The following is a 22948-nucleotide window of genomic DNA, read 5'->3' on the forward strand; positions in this document are numbered from 1 at the left end:
CAAAGCAGCTTTACAGAAATCAACAGTGAAGGTGAATGGTGTGCGTTTATTCCTGAAGAGCAGCCGTGGCGACAGTGGCAAGGAAAAACTCCATTAGATGTAATGAGGAAGAAACCTTGAGAGGAACCAGACTCAAAAGGGGAAAACATCCTCGTTTGGGTCCGTACTCAAGCAAAGCTTGGTAACGTAAAATACACAATAATGAAACTGTTGCTTTAACCAGTCGTAGTGCGAGTTTGCGACACCGGGGCCGTCTAGCAGGCGTCCGAAAACGTCAGCATTTTCACGCCCTTTGACTGGATGAGCAGCTCGTAAACCACATCTGTAGAAAACTGCACAAGCTCTCAAATATTTATGTGGATTCAATAGCTGGTTTATTTTTCATTCCACAACACTGGACAGAGAAGAATTTAATTTGGACAAACTTTTCCTGAAAAGCTGGACATCGTGAGGAAAGATCGTCCAAAATGGAGAATTTGCACATTAATTCCTTCACTTTAAATCCCCAGGAAAACTGGACCGCACAGAAAAAAGGCAAGAAAAACCCGGGAACATTGTACGAGAATAATATCGATGCTTCCGCTAATTACTATCACTGCTAATAATACGACTGGTTTGAATTTGCTCAATTGATTTTTTTGAGTTGTTTAAAATGGGCATTTCTGTGTTAAAAGAAAATGTAATATTTACTTTAAATTGCACAATATTTGTTTACATTTAAGTACACCATGTTCACCACTTTATTTATGGCATGCCCACTACAAATACGACATTCTTTTAACCAGCTGTTTTTGTGAAATGACTAATAAAGAGACTGTTACTTGAGTCAGGTTTGGTACTGGGCTCCTACACATTTTTCCTTTTAAAGTTTAAAAATTCCAGACTCAAATATGCAGACTTCCCTAAAGATTTTTAAGACCATATTCAACATCTAAAATCATGACTTTAAACTCCAACATGCATTATGTTACAATCTCTGATTCTGTTCTATTATATTACCAAATAAATGCCAGAAGTTTGTAGCTACTGCGGCTCATACAAATTAATACCAAACCATCCTCAATTCAGTTCTAAAGCTGCGATGTAAATCACAGGGTTCCCACTCTTTCAAGAACACCAAATTTTATTTTTAAAGCACCATTTAAACAAAAACATACAGCCAAGACAACGTTCTGATGGTCTTGTAGCCCAATCCAGCCTTGTGAAGGTTTACAATCTCGTCCCTGACGTCCTTTCACAGATCTTTGGTCTTTCCCATGGTGGTGGAGAGGTTTGAATGGAAGAGGTTGAGATTCTGTGACTGGTGTTTTTCATACATTTGTTGATTTTAGTAGGACTTTCTACAGGATTAATTTGGGTGTGTGGGAGTCAGAATTCTTGCTGGTTGGTACGGGAACAAATACTTATTTCACTTCATCAGATACAAATTAATTTATAACCTTTAAAGTTTTTATTATTCTGTCTCTCTGTTAAAATAAACCTGCCATAAACTGTCTAGACTGGGTTCAGTTTTAAAATCAGCAGGGGATCGAATAATAATTTCACCCACTGTACTTTCAAGAAGTGTGGAAACCCAGTAATCATTTATAAATGACTTTTAAAAACATTTTAATTCTACAGCAATAGAAAAACACCTTTCAGTGTGCAAATTCTATGAAGAAAAACACCTTTCGGCCAGTGTGGAACGTGATTTTTATTTTCCCGCCCAACCCTAGTTAATCAATAACAAACGTTTTCTAACCACAAGTCGAAAATATTTTTCCTACTGAATTAATGACGTGTGCAAATTAGATAACGCAGAACATACGAGTAATATTTTATCGACAGTCGCCGCAGTGTCTTTGGGTCTCCGTTTGACAGAGTTCGCGGGAAGCGGTTGCTGTAAGATGCGGTAATGTTTAATGCGGCCGACGGCTCTTTCCACGTGAATCTTCATCCTCGACGTGTGACGGGACACAAACACATCCTGTCCTGGTGTGAGTAGCTGGACCCCTTTTGCTGCAAAATACATAGGGAACCTGAACCCTCTGGGGGCCATGACAATGTCTCCTTCTTCCAAAAGCTCAATTAAACCAGATGATGTGGTGATTATTTTGTTGCTGGCTCTCCCACTCCAAGACTTAGAAAGAAACGTGATGGACCCTGTTGGACTGATGCCAACCAGGAATTTGATGGTGTTGTGGGACTTGTAGTTGGAGTAGGCTGTTGTTCTCGCGCTCTTCGATGTCGCTCGGACAACAGGTATCTCGCTGCAGTCTATAAAACACCTGACTGATTTGAAAGAGGGGCTTCTGAACAAGGCGGGAAGATTTTGTTTAATTTCGCCCCTCGAAGGCCAGTGAATTAAACGGCTGAAACGCTGCGCCATTAGGTCCAACCATTCATGGAATATTGCGGAGATTGTCGTAGAGCTGCAACGAAACCTGAACGCGAGATCTTTATGAGCGAGCCCAAGTCTCAATTTCATTAAGACCAAATAAAACTGGAGCGCGGCTGAAGGACTCTGTATTCTCGGACTCCAAGCGGTGGTGAGGTACGTCAGGAGTGCGAAGAACACTTTTGACGAGCATAGGCCGGTGTAGAAGCGAATGATCTGATCATCCTGTAAATCCACGTCGGATTTCTGGAGTTTCCTCTCACGTGCGAGTGAGCGAACCTCGAACTCTAGGCTTCTCACTCGCTCTTGGGAAGATCTGTTCAGGTTCTGCATGTCTTCGATATCCCTCATGGTGAGATCTGTTCCCACACACGCGTCTCTGTGAAACGTGACTTCTGTTGCATTCGTATCCTTTATTTCCGGCGCAGGCTGAACTCTAGAGGGCGCCTTGTGCACCTCTGGTGCTCGTTTCAGATTCCTCTGATATCGGTCTGTTTTTCTGGAGGGCGAGGGTCTGTGTGGAAGCTTGGATGGAACGTAGTCTGGACTAAGAGGGTCATCTGATGGCTTTCCTACATACAAAAGAAGTAGAAAGACATTATTGGGATAAGCTACAGCTTTCACACATCAGAAATGTGTGGACTATTTACAGAAATAAACGCATCCTTTTCCGCCATCTGTTTTTCTCCGCTGCTACAATTCCATTTAACTTAATTTATACCTTAATATGTATATTTATACTTTGATCTTTTTATTTTAATCTTGACTTTGATCTTTTAGTGTGAGCAACTGCAACCAAGCAATTTCTCTTCGGGATCAGTGAAGGATTCTGATTTAAATACTCGCCAGGATGCACATTTTTGACATTAGTTTTTTATTAATTTAATTCATAATTATTTACATTTATCACATTTATCTTGAAGAGACGTCCTAATTCTAAGAATGTGGATATACATCATGTGTAGGCCTTGTAAAGTAGATCCACTCAGTAAAATATGAGTAAAGTAAAAGTGACCCTTAAAACACTGAGTAAAAGTACAAAAGTATTTGCCTTTAAATGTAAGTCAAGAAGCTTTTATTGTCATTTCAACCACATATATATCTGATGCAGTACACAGTAAAAATGAGAAAATGTTCCTCCAGAACACTGGTGCTACATTAAACAACATAAAGCTACATAACAGAAAACACAGAGCTCAAGACTAGTACGTGTCCTCGCCTCATAAAGTGCATCGTGTGCAACCTGGTGCAAACAGAGCGAGACAGACAGTGTAGGACAACACAAGACAAATACATTTACATCTGCGGCATTTAGCAGACGCCCGTATCCAGAGCGACCTACAAAAGTGCTTTGAGTCTCTAGTAATGAATAAATCTACACTGGTACACAAGATTACAAACTTAATATAAATATAACTCTTGAATTCTACAAACTTGGAAAGTGCTAATTTAAGTGTTTCAGGAAGATGAAGGTCTTCAATCGTCGCTTGAAGATAGTCAGGGACTCCGCTGTGCAAACATCTAGGGGAAGTTCATTCCACCACCTCCGTGCCAGAACAGAGAAGAGCCTTGAAGTGTACTTACCTCTCATTCTGAGAGAAGGTGGTACCAGTGGAGCAGTGCTGGAGGATCTCAGACAGCGTGGTGCAGTGCGAGATGTGATGAGGTCTCTGAGGTACGATGTTGCTGGACCATTTTTGGCCTTGTAGGCAAGCATCAGTGTTTTTAATCTGATACGTGCAGCTACTGGAAGCCAGTGAAGGAGCAGCAGTGGGGTGGTGTGGGGTGTTTTGGGAGAACTTGGGCAGATTGAACACAAACCTTGCAGCTGTGTTTTGGAACATTTGCAGTGAATGAATAGCGTTCAGGGGAAGACCTGCCAGCAGAGAACTGCAATAGTCAAGTCTTGGAATGACAAAAGAATGACAAGACAGTGCAGGACGACGCAAGGCAGTGCAGGACGACGCAAGGCAGTGCAGGACGACGCAAGGCAGTGCAGGACAAATACACAAAACACAAAATAGCACCACCAGTAACCCTGCTGTATACCACACAGTGCGGTGTGTAGCACATTCATATGATCATTTTATCACAAGATTCTTCACTGAATTTCCTCAGTTGATGTGTAAAGACTCGAATGTGACTCTCAGCACACTGATCTATTAATAGAATGATATTAATGACTCAAACACTGATTGATTTCTATTATAATCATCATGAACGAAAAAAAAACAAATGTGTAAATGAGGTCACGTGTGTGGTGGTGAGTTCGAGTCTGGAGTTTCTTCATCATTTATTCCTCTCTAAATGTTCTGCTTGATGTTGAACTGATGCTGAACTGTATGTCGGTGATCAGTAGATGCACCGAGCGCCGATCAGAACACGTGTAAAACAGAGCGTGCGCTCGATCCTGATTGGTGGCTTAAAAGGGAACGCAAAAAAAGAAGAAAAAAGTTCAATATTCGAACGTATTACATTCACTTCCTTACTGTCCGACGGCGATATACCAAATAACAAAATGTTTGGCTGTAAAAAAAAAGGAACAGGTGATTATATATATAAAAAAAATTTCAGTTGTTATCAACAATGTGTAACTGTGACATTCTTTTAAAAAAGTCTGATATTATTAGTGCGCTTTTTCTCTTTATTTTATATCGGATTATTTCTATTCGCAAGCTCGAATTTTAGATGCAATATATTTAAATATGAATATTCAGGAATGCAGATTAATCCAGAAATTATGATAATTCAGTAAAAAAACAAACAAAAAAAACCCTTGTTTATTTACCGGAGATAAAATGTGTGCTGCAGATCCTGGAGTTACTGGTGGGGATCCAGCCTTCTCGCTTCACGGCTGCGATCCACGCGTCACGCTGCGCTTTAGTTTTCGGGAATCGAAAAACTTTAATTTCCGACAGTAAGTTAGTTCCTGGCCTTAAAGAGCATCCAACTACCGAACAACACGGTCCTAGTTTTACTTTTGACATTTTTAATCGCAGGAATAAATCAACTTTCGCCTGCTAATGTTTTGGAATGTCTGCGTTTGCTAACCGGAAGTGACTGAGGACCAATGACGTCACTTCCGTGCACGAACGAACGGCGCTTGTAGCTACTCGAATCGCGCCGGAAACGCGATTTGTACTGCGCATGCGCGTAAAATGTCGAAACAATTTAAGACAGCGTCACGAAATTTATTTGTTCATTTATTTTTTTATTCAATTTGTTATTTTTTTTTTTTATTCCGAGTATTTATAATACTGTTCTGGTTGATTTTACCGGATCCGTACCGGAAATAGTTATTTACATGTGATTCTCTTGATATAAATAATTTTCTAAGGGGGGTAAAATATGTAAAAAATAAAAATAAAAATTATTATATTTATTAAATTTAGTAATCGAGTAGTTAAAAGTAAAATAAATCGATTAAATAAGTAAATAAATAGTTTACTTTGGTTAGACTTTATTTGGGCAATAGAGATGCATATGTGTGTATGTGCGCGTCTTTTCATGGGACTCTTATTTTAAAACTCGGCGGCCATTTTAAATAAAATAAAAAAGCAAACAAACATTTCCTCTAGTCCCGGTACGTGCTTAACCACGGGCCGGGTTTTAAATCCACCAGAACGGCAAAACAAGTGCCCTTGGTAGGTTGTGCACTTCGTGACGCGTAGTGTGCGAGTATAGGGAGCATTGCGTGATTGAGGAGTGATCCGGCATGGTGCTGTGAGTGAGGAAGTGGGCGGAGCTTTTGAAGAGTTTATACTCCAGTCCTGATCCAGGAGAGAAGATCAGAGAAGAGCTGTGGAGCTGAAGAGAATTATTCTGTATTTTATGGTAATTATTCGCGTGTTTATAATATTATATATATTTATATATATTTATTTTTATTTTGAATATGTTGCCAGGTGTTTGTTTATTCATTAATATTAGTTGTCGGATCAGACGCTGCTTGTGTCATAAACTGCAGCCTGTTTTCACTTCTGGATCATTTAATTAACGTTAAATATAATTTACAATTAAATACAGGTAGTTTTAAAACTTACATTTAAGTATATTGCTCCGTATTTTTATGTGGTCAAATAATATAGTGTGTTTAATGTACAGTGTTAATTGTATTATTAATTGATATATATAATGTATGTATGTGTGTGTATATATATATATATATATATATATATATATATATATATACACATACATACACACACACACACACACACACACACACACACACATATACATACATACACATATATATATATAATGTGTATGTATGTATATGTGTGTGTGTGTGTGTGTGTGTGTGTGTGTGTGTGTATGTATGTGTATATATATATATATATATATATATATATATATATATATATATATATATATAGATAGATAGATAGATGTGTGTGTTTATATATATGGGTGTGTGTGTGTGTGTGTGTGTGTATATATATGATTTATGTGTATATGTATGTATGTAATATATATAATTTCTTCTGTTTAGTGTTTTTAGGTGATGGAGACGGAGCAGGAGACTTTAAATGCACTGAATTCTCTCATTCTGGAGCCAAAAACGCACAATATGGAGACTTTCAGGTTAATTTATTAACTTGTTTTATTATTTGATTGATTGATTGATTGATTGCAAAACAATCGACAATCTGGCAACCAGATAAAAAAAAAAATCTATAAATATTTTATTAAATTAATCGCGGATAAATATTTAACTTGATTGACATCCCTAATGAATATATTTATATATTAGGTCTGTCATATTTAATATTATGTAATGTAATATTAAAGGCATATTAGGGCTGTCTATCGAGTAAAATATTTAATCGCGATTAATCACATGGTTCGCACAATCGTACCTGTTCTAAATGTACCCTACATTTATACTTTTCAACTTTTATAATCCTGTAATCAACATGCGCAGGGACAAACACTGAGGCTTCATGCAAATGTGTGTTTATTATCAGTGAAACCGAACTCAAAATAGATCATAAACAGAAAATATTCTTGTAAATGTTTTAAAGTAATTATGTTTTTTCAATGATGTAAATCATCAGGACGCCAAAGGGAACTTTTGTTTCCACACGGACGGTTTTAATTGCCGGATGTTGCATCATGGCGGATTTTGGTGCTGATTTGAGACTCGGCACAGGAGTAAAACAAATGTTTAATGATTTAAAATTATTTGTCAGTGGATTTTTATTTTAAATCTCAGTAAAGGATGTCATGAATAAATGTGTTGCGTTGAAGTTTTTAATTTCACCTCGTTTTTATTAATATTTTTATTTAGAGGGTTAAAGGAATCTGCGTTAATGTGTCGATTTTTTTAGCTCTAATATATATATATATACAGTGAGGAAAATAAGTATTTGAACACCCTGCTATTTTGCAAGTTCTCCCACTTAGAAATCATGGAGGGGTCTGAAATTGTCATCGTAGGTGCATGTCCACTGTGAGAGACATAATCTAAAAAAAAAAAAATCCAGAAATCACAATGTATGATTTTTAAACTATTTATTTGTATGATACAGCTGCAAATAAGTATTTGAACACCTGAGAAAGTCAATGTTAATATTTGGTACAGGAGCCTTTGTTTGCAATTACAGAGGTCAAACGTTTCCTGTAGTTTTTCACCAGGTTTGCACACACTGCAGGAGGGATTTTGGCCCACTCCTCCACACAGATCTTCTCTAGATCAGTCAGGTTTCTGGCCTGTCACTGAGAAACACCGAGTTTGAGCTCCCTCCAAAGATTCTCTACTGGGTTTAGGTCTGGAGACTGGCTAGGCCACGCCAGAACCTTGATATGCTTCTTACAGAGCCACTCCTTGGTTATCCTGGCTGTGTGCTTCGGGTCATTGTCATGTTGGAAGACCCAGCCTCGACCCATCTTCAATGCTCTAACTGAGGGAAGGAGGTTGTTCCCCAAAATCTCGCAATACATGGCCCCAGTCATCCTCTCCTTAATACAGTGCAGTCGCCCTGTCCCATGTGCAGAAAAACACCCCCAAAGCATGATGCTACCACCCCCATGCTTCACAGTAGGGATGGTGTTCTTGGGATGGTACTCATCATTCTTCTTCCTCCAAACATGTTTAGTGGAATTATGACCCAAAAGTTCTATTTTGGTCTCATCTGACCACATGACTTTCTCCCATGACTCCTCTGGATCATCCAAATGGTCATTGGCAAACTTAAGACGTGCCTGGACATGTGCTGGTTTAAGCAGGGGAACCTTCCGTGCCATGCATGATTTCAAACCATGACGTCTTAGTGTATTACCAACAGTAACCTTGGAAACGGTGGTCCCAGCTCTTTTCAGGTGATTGACCAGCTCCTCCCGTGTAGTTCTGGGCTGATTTCTTACCTTCCTTAGGATCATCGAGACCCCACGAGGTGAGATCTTGCATGGAGCCCCAGTCTGAGGGAGATTGACAGTCATGTTTAGCTTCTTCCATTTTCCAATGATTGCTCCAACAGTGGACCTTTTTTCACCAAGCTGCTTGGCAATTTCCCCGTAGCCCTTTCCAGCCTTGTGGAGGTGTACAATTTTGTCTCTAGTGTCTTTGGACAGCTCTTTGGTCTTGACCATGTTAGTAGTTGGACTCTTACTGATTGTATGGGGTGGACAGGTGTCTTTATGCAGCTAACGACCTCAAACAGGTGCATCTAATTTAGGATAATAAATGTAGTGGAGGTGGACATTTTAAAGGCAGACTAACAGGTCTTTGAGGGTCAGAATTCTAGCTGATAGACAGGTGTTCAAATACTTATTTGCAGCTGTATCATACAAATAAATAGTTTAAAAATCATACATTGTGATTGCTGGATTTTTTTTTTTAGATTATGTCTCTCACAGTGGACATGCACCCACGATGACAATTTCAGACCCCTCCATGATTTCTAAGTGGGAGAACTTGCAAAATAGCAGCGTGTTCAAATACTTATTTTCCTCACTGTATATATATATATACACACTTCGGACACTTTGTTTCTCCAGACATTCAGCTGAAACACTCTGCTGTGCCTCTTATAAAACGCTCCACAGATGTTCTTCACTAGTTGGACATTTCTTTCTTTCTTGTGATGCAGTTGATCTCAGAGCAGTTCAGTAGGATTGAGGTGTGGTGACTGTGCAGCTCGTTCCATAATAGATAAATAAGACGTACAGAACTCAGACGTGCGCTTCTGATCATCGTCTTGTTGTACGGTGAAGTCGCTTCTGATGAGCCGCAGTCCAGACGGAACTGTATGGTGTTGAATTGTGGAACGGGAGTCATGTTGGGCCGGAACCTTCACTGCTCCAAAACAACTCCAAACCATTAATCTAAAGTGTGGGGGTGAGGGAGTCTGATCACATCTTCTCTCCTGTTCTCCTTCTTACACAAGTTCTTCTGGTAGAGACACAAATGTCCCCTTTGGACTCCACAGAACATTCTTCCACTCATTCACTGTGCTTCAACTCTACTTTGAATGATGCTGTTGTTGATGCTTTTGTCTCGCAGTGTTATATTTCTAGTTTGAGGATAAACACCAGTCCTTAAATGTGCCTCTGTGTTGAGTATTTGGAAGTGGTCACCGATCTCCACACTGATATTGGTGTACAGTAGGACATGGTTGTGTCACATGAGTGTTGTTTTTTCTCCTAACTATATTTTTGCTGTAATTCACTGTTCTCTGAATTTACAGCCTGAACACTAAACTCTTTCATTCAGTTCTTAAAGAGGATTAGACCACTGGGATTACGCTCCTCAGGCGGAACAAGTGGATTAAGGTCTTGATTAAAGGCGTGAGTTGTGGTCTGTGGGAATGGCGTGCAGGTCCTGTAACACAGCAATGGCAATGGCAGGGTCACATGTCATCTAAAGGGGCTTTAGAGTATCACACCCCTATTTTTTTTTTTTAAATGTCACGTGTTTCGGGGTGAGGATTGAGTAACGGAGTTTGAACGCAGCGAACCTTTAAATGTTGCAGAACCATAAATGACCACTAGGTGGTGGTGTACCGTGTTTTAGAGCGTTGCGGTACATACTGCATAGAGGAAAATAAAACACAACCTCATTATGGGATTGATTGATTGACTGATTGAATACAATGGAAACAAGTGTAGTGCTTCAATTTCCAAGAGGAATCCAGTAAAAATTAGTGTATTGAAGAAGTTCACTGTGAACTAAACGCATCTTTGCAGTATGGGACGGTTTTGTGCTGTGTGAATCTGGACATGTTTACTGCATGTTTAATAGGTTTAATGTCGATCTCGTCTTCGGTTATTTATTACACGCTGAAAGACATGATTTTGTTTTGTGAAAACTGAAACTGGTCCAAAAATCAGAACACAAAACAGGATAAAAACCTGAACATCGTCGAACATAACTGTAATACTGCTTGAGCTCCTGCCACCATCATCATCATCATCATCATTATTATAATCATCATCATCATCATTATTATAATCATCATCATTATAATCATCATCATTATTATTTTTTTTCTTTCTTTCTTTCTTTCTTTCTTTCTTTCTTTCTTTCTTTCTTTCTTTCTTTCTTTCTTTTTTTCTTTCTTTCTTTTTTCTGTCCTACTATTCTTTCTTTCTTATCTATAGTTTTCTTTCTTTCTTTCTTTCTTTCTTTTTTCTTTTTTTCTTTCTTTCTTTTTTTCTTTTTTTCTTTCTTTCTTATCTATAGTTTTCTTTCTTTCTTTCTTTCTTTTTTCTGTCCTACTATTCTTTCTTTCTTATCTATAGTTTTCTTCTTTCTTTCTTTCTTTCTTTCTTTCTTTCTTTCTTTCTTTCTTTCTTTCTTTCTTTCTTTCTTTCTTTCTTTCTTTCTTATCTATAGTTTTCTTCTTTTTCTTTCTTTCTTTCTTTCTTTCTTTCTTTCTTATCTATAGTTTTCTTCTTTTTCTTTCTTTCTTTCTTTCTTTCTTTCTTTCTTTCTTTCTTTCTTTCTTTCTTTCTTTCTTTCTTTCTTTCTTATCTATAGTTTTCTTCTTTCTTTCTTTCTTTCTTTCTTTCTTTCTTTCTTTCTTTCTTTCTTTCTTTCTTTCTTTCTTTCTTTCTTTCTTTCTTTCTTTCTTTCTTTCTTATCTATAGTTTTCTTCTCTTTCTTTCTTTCTTTCTTTCTTTCTTCTCTTTCTTTCTTTCTTTCTTCTCTTTCTTTCTTTCTTTCTTTCTTTCTTTCTTCTCTTTCTTTCTTTCTTTCTTTCTTCTCTTTCTTTCTTTCTTTCTTTCTTTCTTTCTTTCTTTCTTTCTTTCTTATCTATAGTTTTCTTTTCTTTCTTTCTTTCTTTCTTTCTTTCTTATCTATAGTTTTCTTTTCTTTCTTTCTTTCTTTCTTTCTTTCTTTCTTTCTTTCTTTCTTTCTTTCTTTCTTTCTTTCTTTCTTTCTTTCTTTCTTTCTTATCTATAGTTTTCTTTTCTTTCTTTCTTTCTTTCTTTCTTATCTATAGTTTTCTTTTCTTTCTTTCTTTCTTTCTTTCTTTCTTTCTTTCTTTCTTTCTTTTTTTCTTTCTTTCTTTCTTATCTATAGTTTTCTTTTCTTTCTTTCTTTCTTTCTTTCTTTCTTTCTTTCTTTCTTTCTTTCTTTCTTTCTTTCTTTCTTTCTTTCTTATCTATAGTTTTCTTCTTTCTTTCTTTCTTTCTTTCTTTCTTTCTTTCGTATAATTTTCTTCTCTTTCTTTTATTTCTTTCCTATGTATCTATTTATTTAATAGTTGTTTATCTTTATTTTTATTTTTTCATCTCTCTCTCTCTCTCTCTCTCTCTCTCTCTCTCTGATCTAGTATATATTTACAGTGATGTTACAGTATAAGAGTATCACAGTAATAATGGTAAATATATCAGTGTTGTTGCTCACTGGGTTTAACACAAACTCAGTAAGTGTATGAAAATGAAGTGAACTTGTTGTTGGACTTGTTCTTATGGCAGCTTTCAGGAGAAAAGATCTCCCTGTTTTTCTGATGTAAATGATGAGGCGAGTGATTCCTGAGTGATATTTGAATAAAACGTGACCATGTTAAATGTTGGAAAGGGAAAAGAAACGTGCTGCTGAGGAGACGTGAGTTTTTATACTGCACGTTGTTTCCAATCACCAAAAACCTCTGGCTTTAATCGATTCATCCACACAAAGGTGTTTTTATTGTAACAATTTAATTACATATTAAAGTGACTGTAGAAAAGACTTGTGGGTATTTTAACATCCTATTCAGTAGCATGGCAGAGGTTTGTAACGACGTGAGCTGGAAACGTGACCCAAAACGAGACTTGAGCATTGAGAAGCAAACGGTAATTGGATTGCGGTATTCCTTTCTTCTGATGCATTTCTTTTCTTTTTTAAGGCTCTTTATGGTCACATGGAACGTTGCTACAGCAGAACCTCCAGACGACATCATGTCTCTTCTGCAGTTAAATTCTCAGGAGAAAGCAGACGTCTATGTGATCGGGTTCGTGTTTTTCACAATATATAATATGTGGAAAGAAGGTTTTGGGACACTTGACTTTTCCAGCATACACACAGTTGGAGTCACACACTTGTATAGGACAGCTTTGGATGTGATTCATGGAGATCTGCTTTTCATGGTTTGGAATGGAAGATCTCCTGCTACAGAGCTCTAAATCCTATTAAACGTGAACATGATGAATGTAAATGCTGACAGCACCCCAGGCTTCCTCAAGTCCCTCAGTACCTGACATTAATAACACCCTTGTTGCTGAATGAATCAAATCTCCACAAAATCTAGTGGAACATCTTCCCAGAAGCGTGGAGCTCATTATAGCAGTGAATGAAGACTAAATGTGGAGTTTCATGACACAAACATTTGTCTATATACATTATTTATTTCAACGGTCAATAAAATTGTGAAAATAATGGCTTTAATGGTGTTACATTAAAATGTGCTGTTCGGGTCACGGCACCAAGTTCCAGGAAGGATCGACAAGTCAGGAGATCGGATCGAGAAATCCAGATCTGCAATCTTAATGATTAAAAAAATCACAATTTCTTAAATATTTCTATATTCTTAGTTCTCAGTTCAGGATAAAAGGAATTGCGTCATTTTTTTGAGAACTTAAAAATGCATCTGTGTGGAGAGAAGGTCAAAAGATGCCTTTTCTGGTTCATCCAGATTCATGCAGATGTGGCTCCTTCGTTTCCATCTTTATATACATAAGTGTTTGTCTAAACCTCTGCTGATGTTCTGCTTTTCTTTTCCAGTTTACAGGAAGTGAGAGCAACACCTCTGAAGTTCGCTACAGATGTGGCTTTTGGAGATTCTTGGAGTTGCTTGTTCATGGACACCTTGACTCCTCTGGGCTATATTAAAGTACGTCTTATTGGGTTTTTTTTACTCTGGCCTGACCGAACATCGGAGGATATGGTTAAACCAGTGAAGTTCTACAGACCTTTTCACCCTTCTACACATTCCCTGTTATAACAAGGAGAAGGGAACCGATATCGATATCACTCCATGTAAAATAGTACTGAACTTTTATTATTTTTAAGCACTGACTCAGGAAAATGTATAATATATAAAATAAATAAAAACTTTAAAAGTTACATCCAAAAAAAAAAAAGACACTTCAACATAAAATATGGTGTCGGTGATTCGGCTCTTGAGGCTGCTCTCGTATAACGCAACCCTGAAAAACTATCTTTTTTTTTTTTTTGCCGATTTTTCCAGCAATCAACAGCAGATTAATCTGCAGAATCTATGATTCGGTCAACCATTAATGTAGAGTTAATCTGGCAAATGATGGAAAGCTCGAGATCCAGCAAGCAGGGTTTTGGAAAGGAGGAAGGAATGGAGAGAACAGGAGAAAATTTTCTAGAATACAGGTCAGGGAGAAACAGGGGTACTGTAGGAGGAGGCTCATGCATGCAGATGCTTTGAAGATGCAGAGATCTGTATTATCTACACCAGCCTTGAAGAGCAGAACAGTGATGTTTTTAAGAACAGAATTAATGAGATGTTAAGGTGGAGGGTAACAAGGAGGCCAGCAGAATTCTGGACCAGTTTTTGAGGGAATGTCTGATCCAATCATTTTTAAGAAACCTTGAGAGGAACCAGACTTTATCCAAGTAGACTAGTGATGCTCCAAAGCCGACTGATGAGATGTGGTACATATAATGAGAATAAGGTGTTAATCTGGATTCTGTGTGAGCATGAACATCTCCAGATCTTTGGTAGGAAGAGTATAGGCACAGGGAGGTTTAGAGTAAAGGAGAAACACAACAGATATCGGTGACATTTTCCCTGCTGATCTGGAACTGACTTGATCTCCTTTTTTTTCTTCTTCTCTGCTTTCTTGTTCTTCCCTCAGGTGTCGTCTGTGAGGATGCAGGGTCTGCTGCTGCTGCTTTTTTCTAAGTTAGAGCATGTTCCTTTTATCAGAGATATCCGGACCACATACACTCGCACTGGGATCTGCGGATACTGGGTAAGTGCATACCGTACAGTGGTTCTCCCAGGGGATGCATATGTTCTTGAACAGAGGCTTGTATTTCATGAAATCAGTGATAGAGGATGGGGGGATTAGTGGAGCTGTGGTGGAGGATGGAGGGATGAGTGGAGCAGTGGTAGGGGATGCAGGGATTAGTGGAGCAGTGGTAGATGATAGAGGGATGAGTGGTACAGTGGTAGAGGATGGAGGGATGAGTGGAGCAGTGGTAGAGGATGGAGGGATGAGTGGAGCAGTGGTAGAGGATGGAGAGATGAGTGGAGCAGTGATAGATGATGGAGGGATGAGTGGAGCAGTGATAGAGGATGGAGGGATGAGTGGAGCAGTGGTAGAGGATGGAGAGATGAGTGGAGCAGTGGTAGAGGATGGAGGGATGAGTGGAGCAGTGGTAGAGGATGGAGGGATGAGTGGAGCAGTGGTAGAGGATGGAGGGATGAGTAGAGCAGTGGTAGAGGATGGAGGGATGAGTGGAGCAGTGGTAGAGGATGGAGGGATGAGTGGAGCAGTGGTAGAGGATGGAGAGATGAGTGGAGCAGTGATAGATGATGGAGGGATGAGTAGAGCAGTGGTAGAGGATGGAGGGATGAGTGGAGCAGTGGTAGAGGATGGAGGGATGAGTGAAGCAGTGGTAGAGGATGGAGAGATGAGTGGAGCAGTGATAGATGATGGAGGGATGAGTAGAGCAGTGGGACTCTCAGATGCAGATTGAAAACACAGCACTGAATTTATGTAAAATGTCTGCTGATCTGTCCTTCTCAGGGGAATAAAGGAGGAGTGAGCATGCGTTTCTTCTTCTATGGTCATTCACTCTGCTTCCTCAACTGTCACCTGACAGCCCACATCCATTACGCCTCTGAAAGAGTGGAGGAATTCGAGCACATCCTCAACTCCCAGACGTTTGACAGCAAAGACGCCCCGTCTGTTTTAGACCACAAGTAAGTGGACAGTAATGTGCAGTGAGTCTCATTAGGGGTGTAACGTTTTCATACCGAACTGTTCAGTCCACATGTGTACCAGATGCAGTCCTTTCAACATGTGGAACATAGTTACAATCTGAGGTCTCTAAGGAACGTATTAAGCGGCGGGCCGAAGTTTGTTTAGTCTCCGCCTTTCGCTTCAAGAATTTCTCTTAAAAGGAAAAAATCCTGACAAATCCGTATCTCGAGGGAGTGAACGAATGAAGGATGGAAAGGATGAAGACATTCATTAAAGTATACTGAAAGCAGTAGAACAGTTAAGTAGATCATATCTTTAGAAAATTCAGTATTAAATGTAAAACACACACACACTTACATACACATCTGTATCACTCAAAAGGGGTCTAACAAATATAAAATATTTAATGAATTTTAATTTTACATTTGTTCATTTCTATTTAATCAAATTAATTTGTGCTAATTTAATCAATAAAATAAAAAAGTGTATTTCATTAAATGTATTTATCCTATTTAATTTGTAGAAATTCTTTTGATCAAATATTATAGAATTGTTTTTTTTATATATTATTAAACCAAGCCCTGTCTGTCTGTCTGTCTGTCTGTCTGTCTGTCTGTCTGTCTGTCTGTCTATCTATCTATCTATCTATCTATCTATCTATCTATCTATCTATCTATCTATCTATCTATCTATCTATCTATCTGTCTGTCTGTCTGTCTGTCTGTCTGTCTGTCTGTCTGTCTAATTTTCCAATTGTCCATCTATCTGTCTGTCTTTCTGATTGTCTGTCTGTCTATCTATCCGATTGTGTATCTGTCTATCTATCTGTCTGTCTATCTTTCTGATTGTCTGTCTGTCTGTCTGTCTGTCTGTCTGTCTGTCTGTCTGTCTGTCTGTCTGTCTGTCTAACTGTCTATTTGCATGTCTCTTTCTATCCATTTTAAAATATATTTTATTAATTCATATTTTCATTAAATAATTCTGTTCTTTTAGATGAAGGTGATGAGTAATATTTCCACTTTTACAAAGTATTAGATGCATTATTACAAAACTTTCCTTGTTTTGTTTTTTTTCCCAGACGATTATTGAAAATAGTCTTAAAGGTTTGCGCCTAACCATGAAGTTTATTTACCGTTACACCCCTATCATGTAAAACGAGACGTCGCTGACCGTGGTGCTGTTCTTACTCCCCGAGATCGATCCGCTTCGTGATTAACCCCGCTCTATTTACAGGCTTGTCTTCTGGTTCGGAGACTTGAATTTCCGAATCGATGACCACGGCATGCACTTCATCCGCAACTGCATCAACAGCAAGAAATTCAACCTGCTCTGGTCCAAAGACCAGGTACGTCCCGAGTCTTCATCTTCTCCACCCCCAGTGTTTGGACTTGCCAACTAATCTTCGTTTCTTCTCCTCAGCTGACTATGATGAAGAAAAAGTTTCCCAAACTGCAGCAGTTTGAAGAGGGACCTCTCGATTTTCAGCCCACATACAAATACGACTTGAACTCTGATGAATACGACTCAAGGTGGGTGTGACATGAGCGCCCCCTGTGGCGGGTTCTAGCAGTGTATACAGTGTGGTCACTCAGGTTTGTCCTCTCTCATCCTCACAGGCTACAGACAGCATGGTTTGGGCTTATGTAAGAACTCCATTCTTAAATAAAGCTCCCTTGTAGATAGAACTTCACATACTCTTTATTAACACTTCCCTCTGGAGTCTACTTTCGCCTTGACCAACTGACACACACACACACACACACACACACACACACACACACACACACACACACACACACACTTCACTGCTCCTGTTGGTCAGAGCTGAAAGTCTCCTCGTAGCCCCGAGCTGCTTTAGTATGTGCTGTGACATGCCGTGTGCTCTCCCTCCCTGTAACATTCCTCTACTCACTCTTTAACTGCGTGTGTTACGGGATTAACTGTAGCCCAGATCTTTACACCAACACTGATAACAGAAGGACTGTAGGAGAAAACGAAATCACATTGTGGAATAAAAGAGGTGAAGTGTAAAAGACATGCAATTAATCACATGTTGTAATAAACATTCATTAAAACACTGGGCACAATTCATTCATTCATTACACAAACATGTACGCGTCTGTCTGTCTGTCTGTCTGTCTGTCTGTCTGTCTGTCTGTCTGTCTGTCTGTCTGTCTGTCTGTCCAGCAATCGGATTGTCTGTCTGTCTGTCTGTCTGTCTATCTTTCTGATTGTCTCTCTGTCTGTCTAGCAATCGGGTTGTCTGTCTGTCTAGCAATCGGGTTGTCTGTCTGTCTAGCAATCGGATTGTCTGTCTGTCTGTCTGTCTGTCTGTCTGTCTGTTTGTCTAGCAATCGGATTGTCTGTCTGTCTGTCTCTCTGTCTGTCTGTCTAGCAATCGTATTGTCTGTCTGTCTCTCTGTCTGTCTGTCTAGCAATCGTATTGTCTGTCTGTCTCCCAGCAATTGGATTGTCTGTCTGTCTGTCTGTCTGTCTGTCTGTCTATCTTTCTGATTGTCTCTCTGTCTGTCTAGCAATTGGATTGTCTGTCTGATTGTCTAGCAATCGGATTGTATGTCTGTCTGTCTAGCAATCGGATTGTCTGTCTGTCTGTCTGTCTAGCAATCGGATTGTCTGTCTAGCAATCGGATTGTCTGTCTGTCTGTCTGTCTGTCTGTCTGTCTGTCTGTCTATCAGCATGTCTCTGTCTATCCATTTTGAAATATATTTTATTCATTCATATTTTCATTAAATAATTCTGTTCTTTTAGATGAAGGTGATGAAGAGTAATATTTACTTTTACACAGTATTAGATGCATTATTACAAAACTTCACCCTTTTTTCTTGTTTTTGTTTTTTTCCAGATGATTATTAAATAATCCTGCATGTACACTTTTAGATTCGCTGAATTCTTCCTCTGTGTTTTAACAGCAGAAACAGATCCATACTCGGAAAACAAACAAACCAATAAACCAATGAGCAAACAGATCACTCTAAAATATCTCTAATCAGACTGTGTCGTTTCCTCCATGTAAATCTGGCCTGTAATACATGCTACACCGCCACCTACTGGTCATTTAAGATTCTGTAATATTGAATAGATTCACTCCATTAAAAAACCTGTTCTCAAGTCCCACACCAGCAGCTGGTCTTCACACCTTTCTCTCTTCTCCATTCTCGTGTTTCTGAGCAGCGGGAAAAAGCGCAAGCCTGCATGGTGCGATCGGATCCTGTGGCGGATGAACCCCAAACCTCCACCTGAGAATGAAGATAAAGAGCACGATGGTGATGATGATGATGATGATGATGATGATGAGGAACGGTTTAAAGAGGCGATGGATGAATTTCCTCTCGGGATTGTACAGGACACTTACACCAGCAAGATGGAGTACAGCATCAGTGACCATAAACCCGTCATGGGCATCTTTAGACTGGAGGTGATGGACACGTTTATATAATGATATGTTTCATAGTGTTTAGGAGAACATTTAGGAACGTAGGGAACAATAGTGATACACAAAATGGACAAAAGTATTGGGACACCACTCTTTTTTTCTCCAGTCTTTCAGATACAATACTGACAAATAATACCTCGTGTGTGTGTGTGTGTGTGTGTGTGTGTGTGTGTGTGTGTGTGTGTGTGTGTGTGTGTGTGTGTGTGTTTATCCCTCCAGTTGAGGAAGATGTATGAGACTCCTCTGGTGCGTGTGAGTGCTGAGGGTGAATGGAGCCCAGACATGGACGCCGTGGTCACTTACAGAATTCTGGAGCAGTTTTTATCCAGTACCTGGGACTGGATTGGCCTTTATAAGGTCCAGTATCTATCTATCCACTATCTATCGTTCTATCTATCTATCGTTCTATCGTTCTATCTATCGTTCTATCTATCGTTCTCTCCCCCTCCTTTGACTTTCTTTCTGTTTCTCCTTGTCTCTCTCACACTGAGTTTCTCTCTCCCTTTCATCTATCTCTCTTTCCCCCTCCTCCGCTTTTGCTCTTTTCCTCCATCGACCTCTATCCATCTTTCCCTGTCTACCGTTTTTCCTCTTTTCCTTCATGTCTCTTTCCCTCTCTTCCTTTCTCACTCACTCTCTCTCCATCTCTATCCCTTTTTTCTTTCTTGCCTTCTTTTTTTCTTTTCCTTCATGTCTCTTTCTCTCCCTCTGCCGCTCCCTTTCTTTTCCCTTTCTTCCCTTCCCTCTCTCCCTCTTCTCTGCCGCTTTCTCTTCTAATCTCTCTTTCCCTCAATCTCTCTCCTTCTTTTTCTTTGTCTTTTTCCCTCCTTTTCTTTATATTCCCTTTTCTCTCTCTCTCCCTCCCTCTCTCTATCTCCATCTTCTTACTATAACTAACTTTCCCTCCCATCCTCTCTTTTCTTTATCTTCGCTCTCCCCCTTTCACTCTCAATGTCTCTCTCTCTCTCTCCCTTATCACTCCTGTCCCTTCTTGTTCTCCCTTCATCTCTCTTTCTCTCGCTTTTGCTCTTTTTCTCCATCTCTCTCTCTCTCTCTCGATAATGTTCTTTGAGTGCTGGGTTGAAAAATGTGCTAAAACTTTATTTTTTTTAAAGAAAAAATCTCCCTCCCTCCCTCTTTTTCTCTCCCTCTCTCTCTCCCTCTCTCCTCCCTCTCTCTCCCTCCCTCATAACAACCCCAGGTGGGATTCCAAAGCGTTTTAGACTACATCACCTACACCTGGGTAAAAGACGACCAAGTGGCCTTCAGTAACGATGTCATCCAGGTAACCTGCTGCGACTCGTCCACATTCCCTCAATTCTTCAACACTAGAACGTGTTCGATGCGTCTTTGTGCTTTTCTTTGTTTTTATTTATGTTTGCAGGTTTATGTGAGTAAGGAGGAGATTCCTGTCCAGGGCGGTGAATGTGTGCTCTGCTACTACAGTAGTAACCTGCAGTGCATTGTGGGAATCAGCGAACCTTTTAAAGTGAGTAAAGTATAAGCACTTACAAATACACGCAGGGACCAGAAGTATGTGGACACACAACTATAGGAGTCTGTGATGTATTTATTTTGTTTTGTTTTTTTAAACATCACATTTAGTCCTCATTTGCTCTAATAAGCGCCACTCTTCTGGGAAGATGTTTTCATTCGTATGAGATGAGATCGTATGTTCAACAGGGTTGGAGATCTACAGCAGAAGATCTTCCACTCCAACCCATCCACTTGATGGAGCTGGCTTTGTGCACAGATGCATTGTCGAATACTTTTACCCACGCCGTGTAAACCCTGGTTTCCGTAGTTACTGTAGACCTGGTCATGTGATCATGAATTGGGGTTGAACTTCCCGTTTTTGTCTTGTAGGTTCACGAGTCACAAGCGGCGATCGAGGAAGGTTTCCTGTTTGAGAATACGAGCCGACTGGACCGGGCGTTGCAGAGTTAGGACCACCACACGTAGGAAGCTGATCATCCGTGGAAGCTCTTCCTGCATGAGGGGGGAGGAGGAGGAGGAGGAGGGGGGTGCTGAGCAATTTATTAAGCAAGTGCAATTTTATCTCAAAACGAAGGCTTTTGTTTTAAATCAGTTTCGAATGTTGATGTTGATTTTTCTTTAACAATGAAATGTTTTTCTCCCCGTGCTGCCTTTTTCCTACTGATGATCATGATTTTATTTCCAGAAGTCTATTATAATTGTTTTTTTTTTAAGAGAATACATTAACTATGGAGCGGGACATTTTATTCGAATAGCGTTAGAGTAATATTTATATAGAGAATATTCGACTCCCGGCTCTGTTTCACTGTCAGTGTTATCACGTTTCTTTAAATCCGTTGAATATTTCTTCTTTGCACTGATTTCTTTGGCACAGGATGTGTAGATTGAATTAATTTACTCGTATTTTCGTTTATTAATGTTGTTTTTTCCCTAAGCCAGATGTGCTGGATTTGTCTATTATTACAGATGTTGTTTGTACATAAACAGGTGGACGCTTATTTAAACATATTATCATTTGTATAATTTATATAAACATATACACACAAATAGAGAAAGAGATATATATATATATATATAGTACATTGTGTGTGTGTGTGTGTGTGTGTGTGTGTGTGTGTGTGTGTGCGTGCATACTGTGTACTATGCAAAAGTCTTATGCAGGTGTTAAAAAAAAAAAATGCAGTAAAGATGCTTTTAAAAATACGTGTTTATTTATATTTTTTTATCAATCAACATTGGAAAGTAAATAAACAGCTTCAGTTTTTGAAGGAACTCTGCAGGTAAGTTGCTCCAAACATCCTGGAAAACGAACCCCAGATCTTCTTACTAGACTCCTTCTAGTCCTTCCGTCTCTTCATGTAATCAATAATGTTGAGATTGAGGCTGTGTGAGGGCTGAAACTTCACTTCCAGAACTCCTTGCTCTCTTCACTGAAGATGTACCGTTCCTGAAGACATTACCTGGGAGACACCTTGCTGATGCAGTAGAACTACTTTGTGTCTTATTAATGTGCTCAGTCTTGCCATGGTGTAGGACCTGGGGTATGAAACTCCTCTTAGTAGCAGAGGTTGGATGTTTCTTATCAAGTCTGAAGCTCCTACACAATTGTTCCTGTTTCAATAATGACTAGGTTTCAATCTACAGATGAAATTAAGGATCTGTTTGGTAGAAATGGTTCTTCACACACTTGACACCTCTGATCCTACAAAATCCCTGACTTTGTGCAAGTGTAAGAATTGAAAGCGAAAGTGTCGAGACACTAAATATTAATTTGATTATATGAAATAAGTATTGTTTTCTTAGTAAATAAAAAAAAAATTCAAACGCATTCTTAAAATGTTTTGAAGTTATTTTGGTATTTTAAATTAAGTCAATCATCAGGACACCAAACGGACCTTTTGCTATGTTTCTACACAGACGGTTTTAATTGCCGGATCTGTTGCATAATTTTGGTGCTGATTTGAGACGTGGCTCGATGGTAAAAAAACAAACAAACAAATGTTTAGTGATTAAAAAAAAGATTTTTCAGTGGCGTTTTTTGTATTTTGTCGGGATGTCGTGAATAAAAGTTTATTGCATTATTTATATTTTTTATTATATTTATCACGCACTAATAAAATGTGGGCTATAAAATAAATTAAAATAATACAAAAATAATTACATTGCGTTAACTCGTTATTAACGTTAATTTTGACAGCGATTTTATTTTATATATATATATATATAT

At 38.9% G+C, this 22948-nt stretch overlaps 2 protein-coding genes across 5 annotated transcripts; one reads left to right on the plus strand and one right to left on the minus strand.

Moving 5' to 3' along the window:
* Window positions 1-1105: 1105 nt before the first annotated feature.
* Window positions 1106-5718, minus strand: LOC310729618 (uncharacterized protein). Of its 3 annotated transcripts, none has more exons than XM_083548029.1 (3): window positions 5166-5718; window positions 3962-4253; window positions 1106-2949 (listed from the first exon to the last, which is right to left on the minus strand). In XM_083548029.1, exons 2-3 carry the CDS (start codon window positions 4092-4094, stop codon window positions 1763-1765), a joined length of 1320 nt encoding a protein of 439 aa, XP_083404155.1. In that variant the 5' UTR covers window positions 4095-4253; window positions 5166-5718; the 3' UTR covers window positions 1106-1762. The 3 variants fall into 3 exon arrangements, with proteins under 3 accessions (XP_083404155.1, XP_083404156.1, XP_083404154.1); XM_083548030.1 differs by having other exon boundaries at window positions 3962-4282; XM_083548028.1 differs by lacking the exon at window positions 3962-4253 and having other exon boundaries at window positions 5166-5715.
* A 215-nt stretch (window positions 5719-5933) lies between these two features.
* On the plus strand, window positions 5934-21922 carry inpp5ka (inositol polyphosphate-5-phosphatase Ka). 2 transcript variants are annotated; one of them, XM_083548011.1, is made up of 14 exons: window positions 5934-6211; window positions 6873-6964; window positions 12715-12819; window positions 13590-13698; window positions 14696-14812; window positions 15593-15768; window positions 17003-17114; window positions 17189-17298; window positions 17386-17412; window positions 18963-19206; window positions 19444-19581; window positions 20426-20509; window positions 20609-20713; window positions 21091-21922. In XM_083548011.1, exons 2-14 carry the CDS (start codon window positions 6885-6887, stop codon window positions 21169-21171), a joined length of 1488 nt encoding a protein of 495 aa, XP_083404137.1. In that variant the 5' UTR covers window positions 5934-6211; window positions 6873-6884; the 3' UTR covers window positions 21172-21922. The 2 variants fall into 2 exon arrangements, with proteins under 2 accessions (XP_083404137.1, XP_083404138.1); XM_083548012.1 differs by lacking the exon at window positions 17386-17412 and having other exon boundaries at window positions 5939-6211.
* The last annotated feature ends 1026 nt before the right edge of the window (window positions 21923-22948 follow it).

Source organism: Silurus aristotelis, assembly GCF_946808225.1.
Source record: "Silurus aristotelis genome assembly, chromosome: 8".
Classification (NCBI taxonomy): domain Eukaryota; kingdom Metazoa; phylum Chordata; class Actinopteri; order Siluriformes; family Siluridae; genus Silurus; species Silurus aristotelis.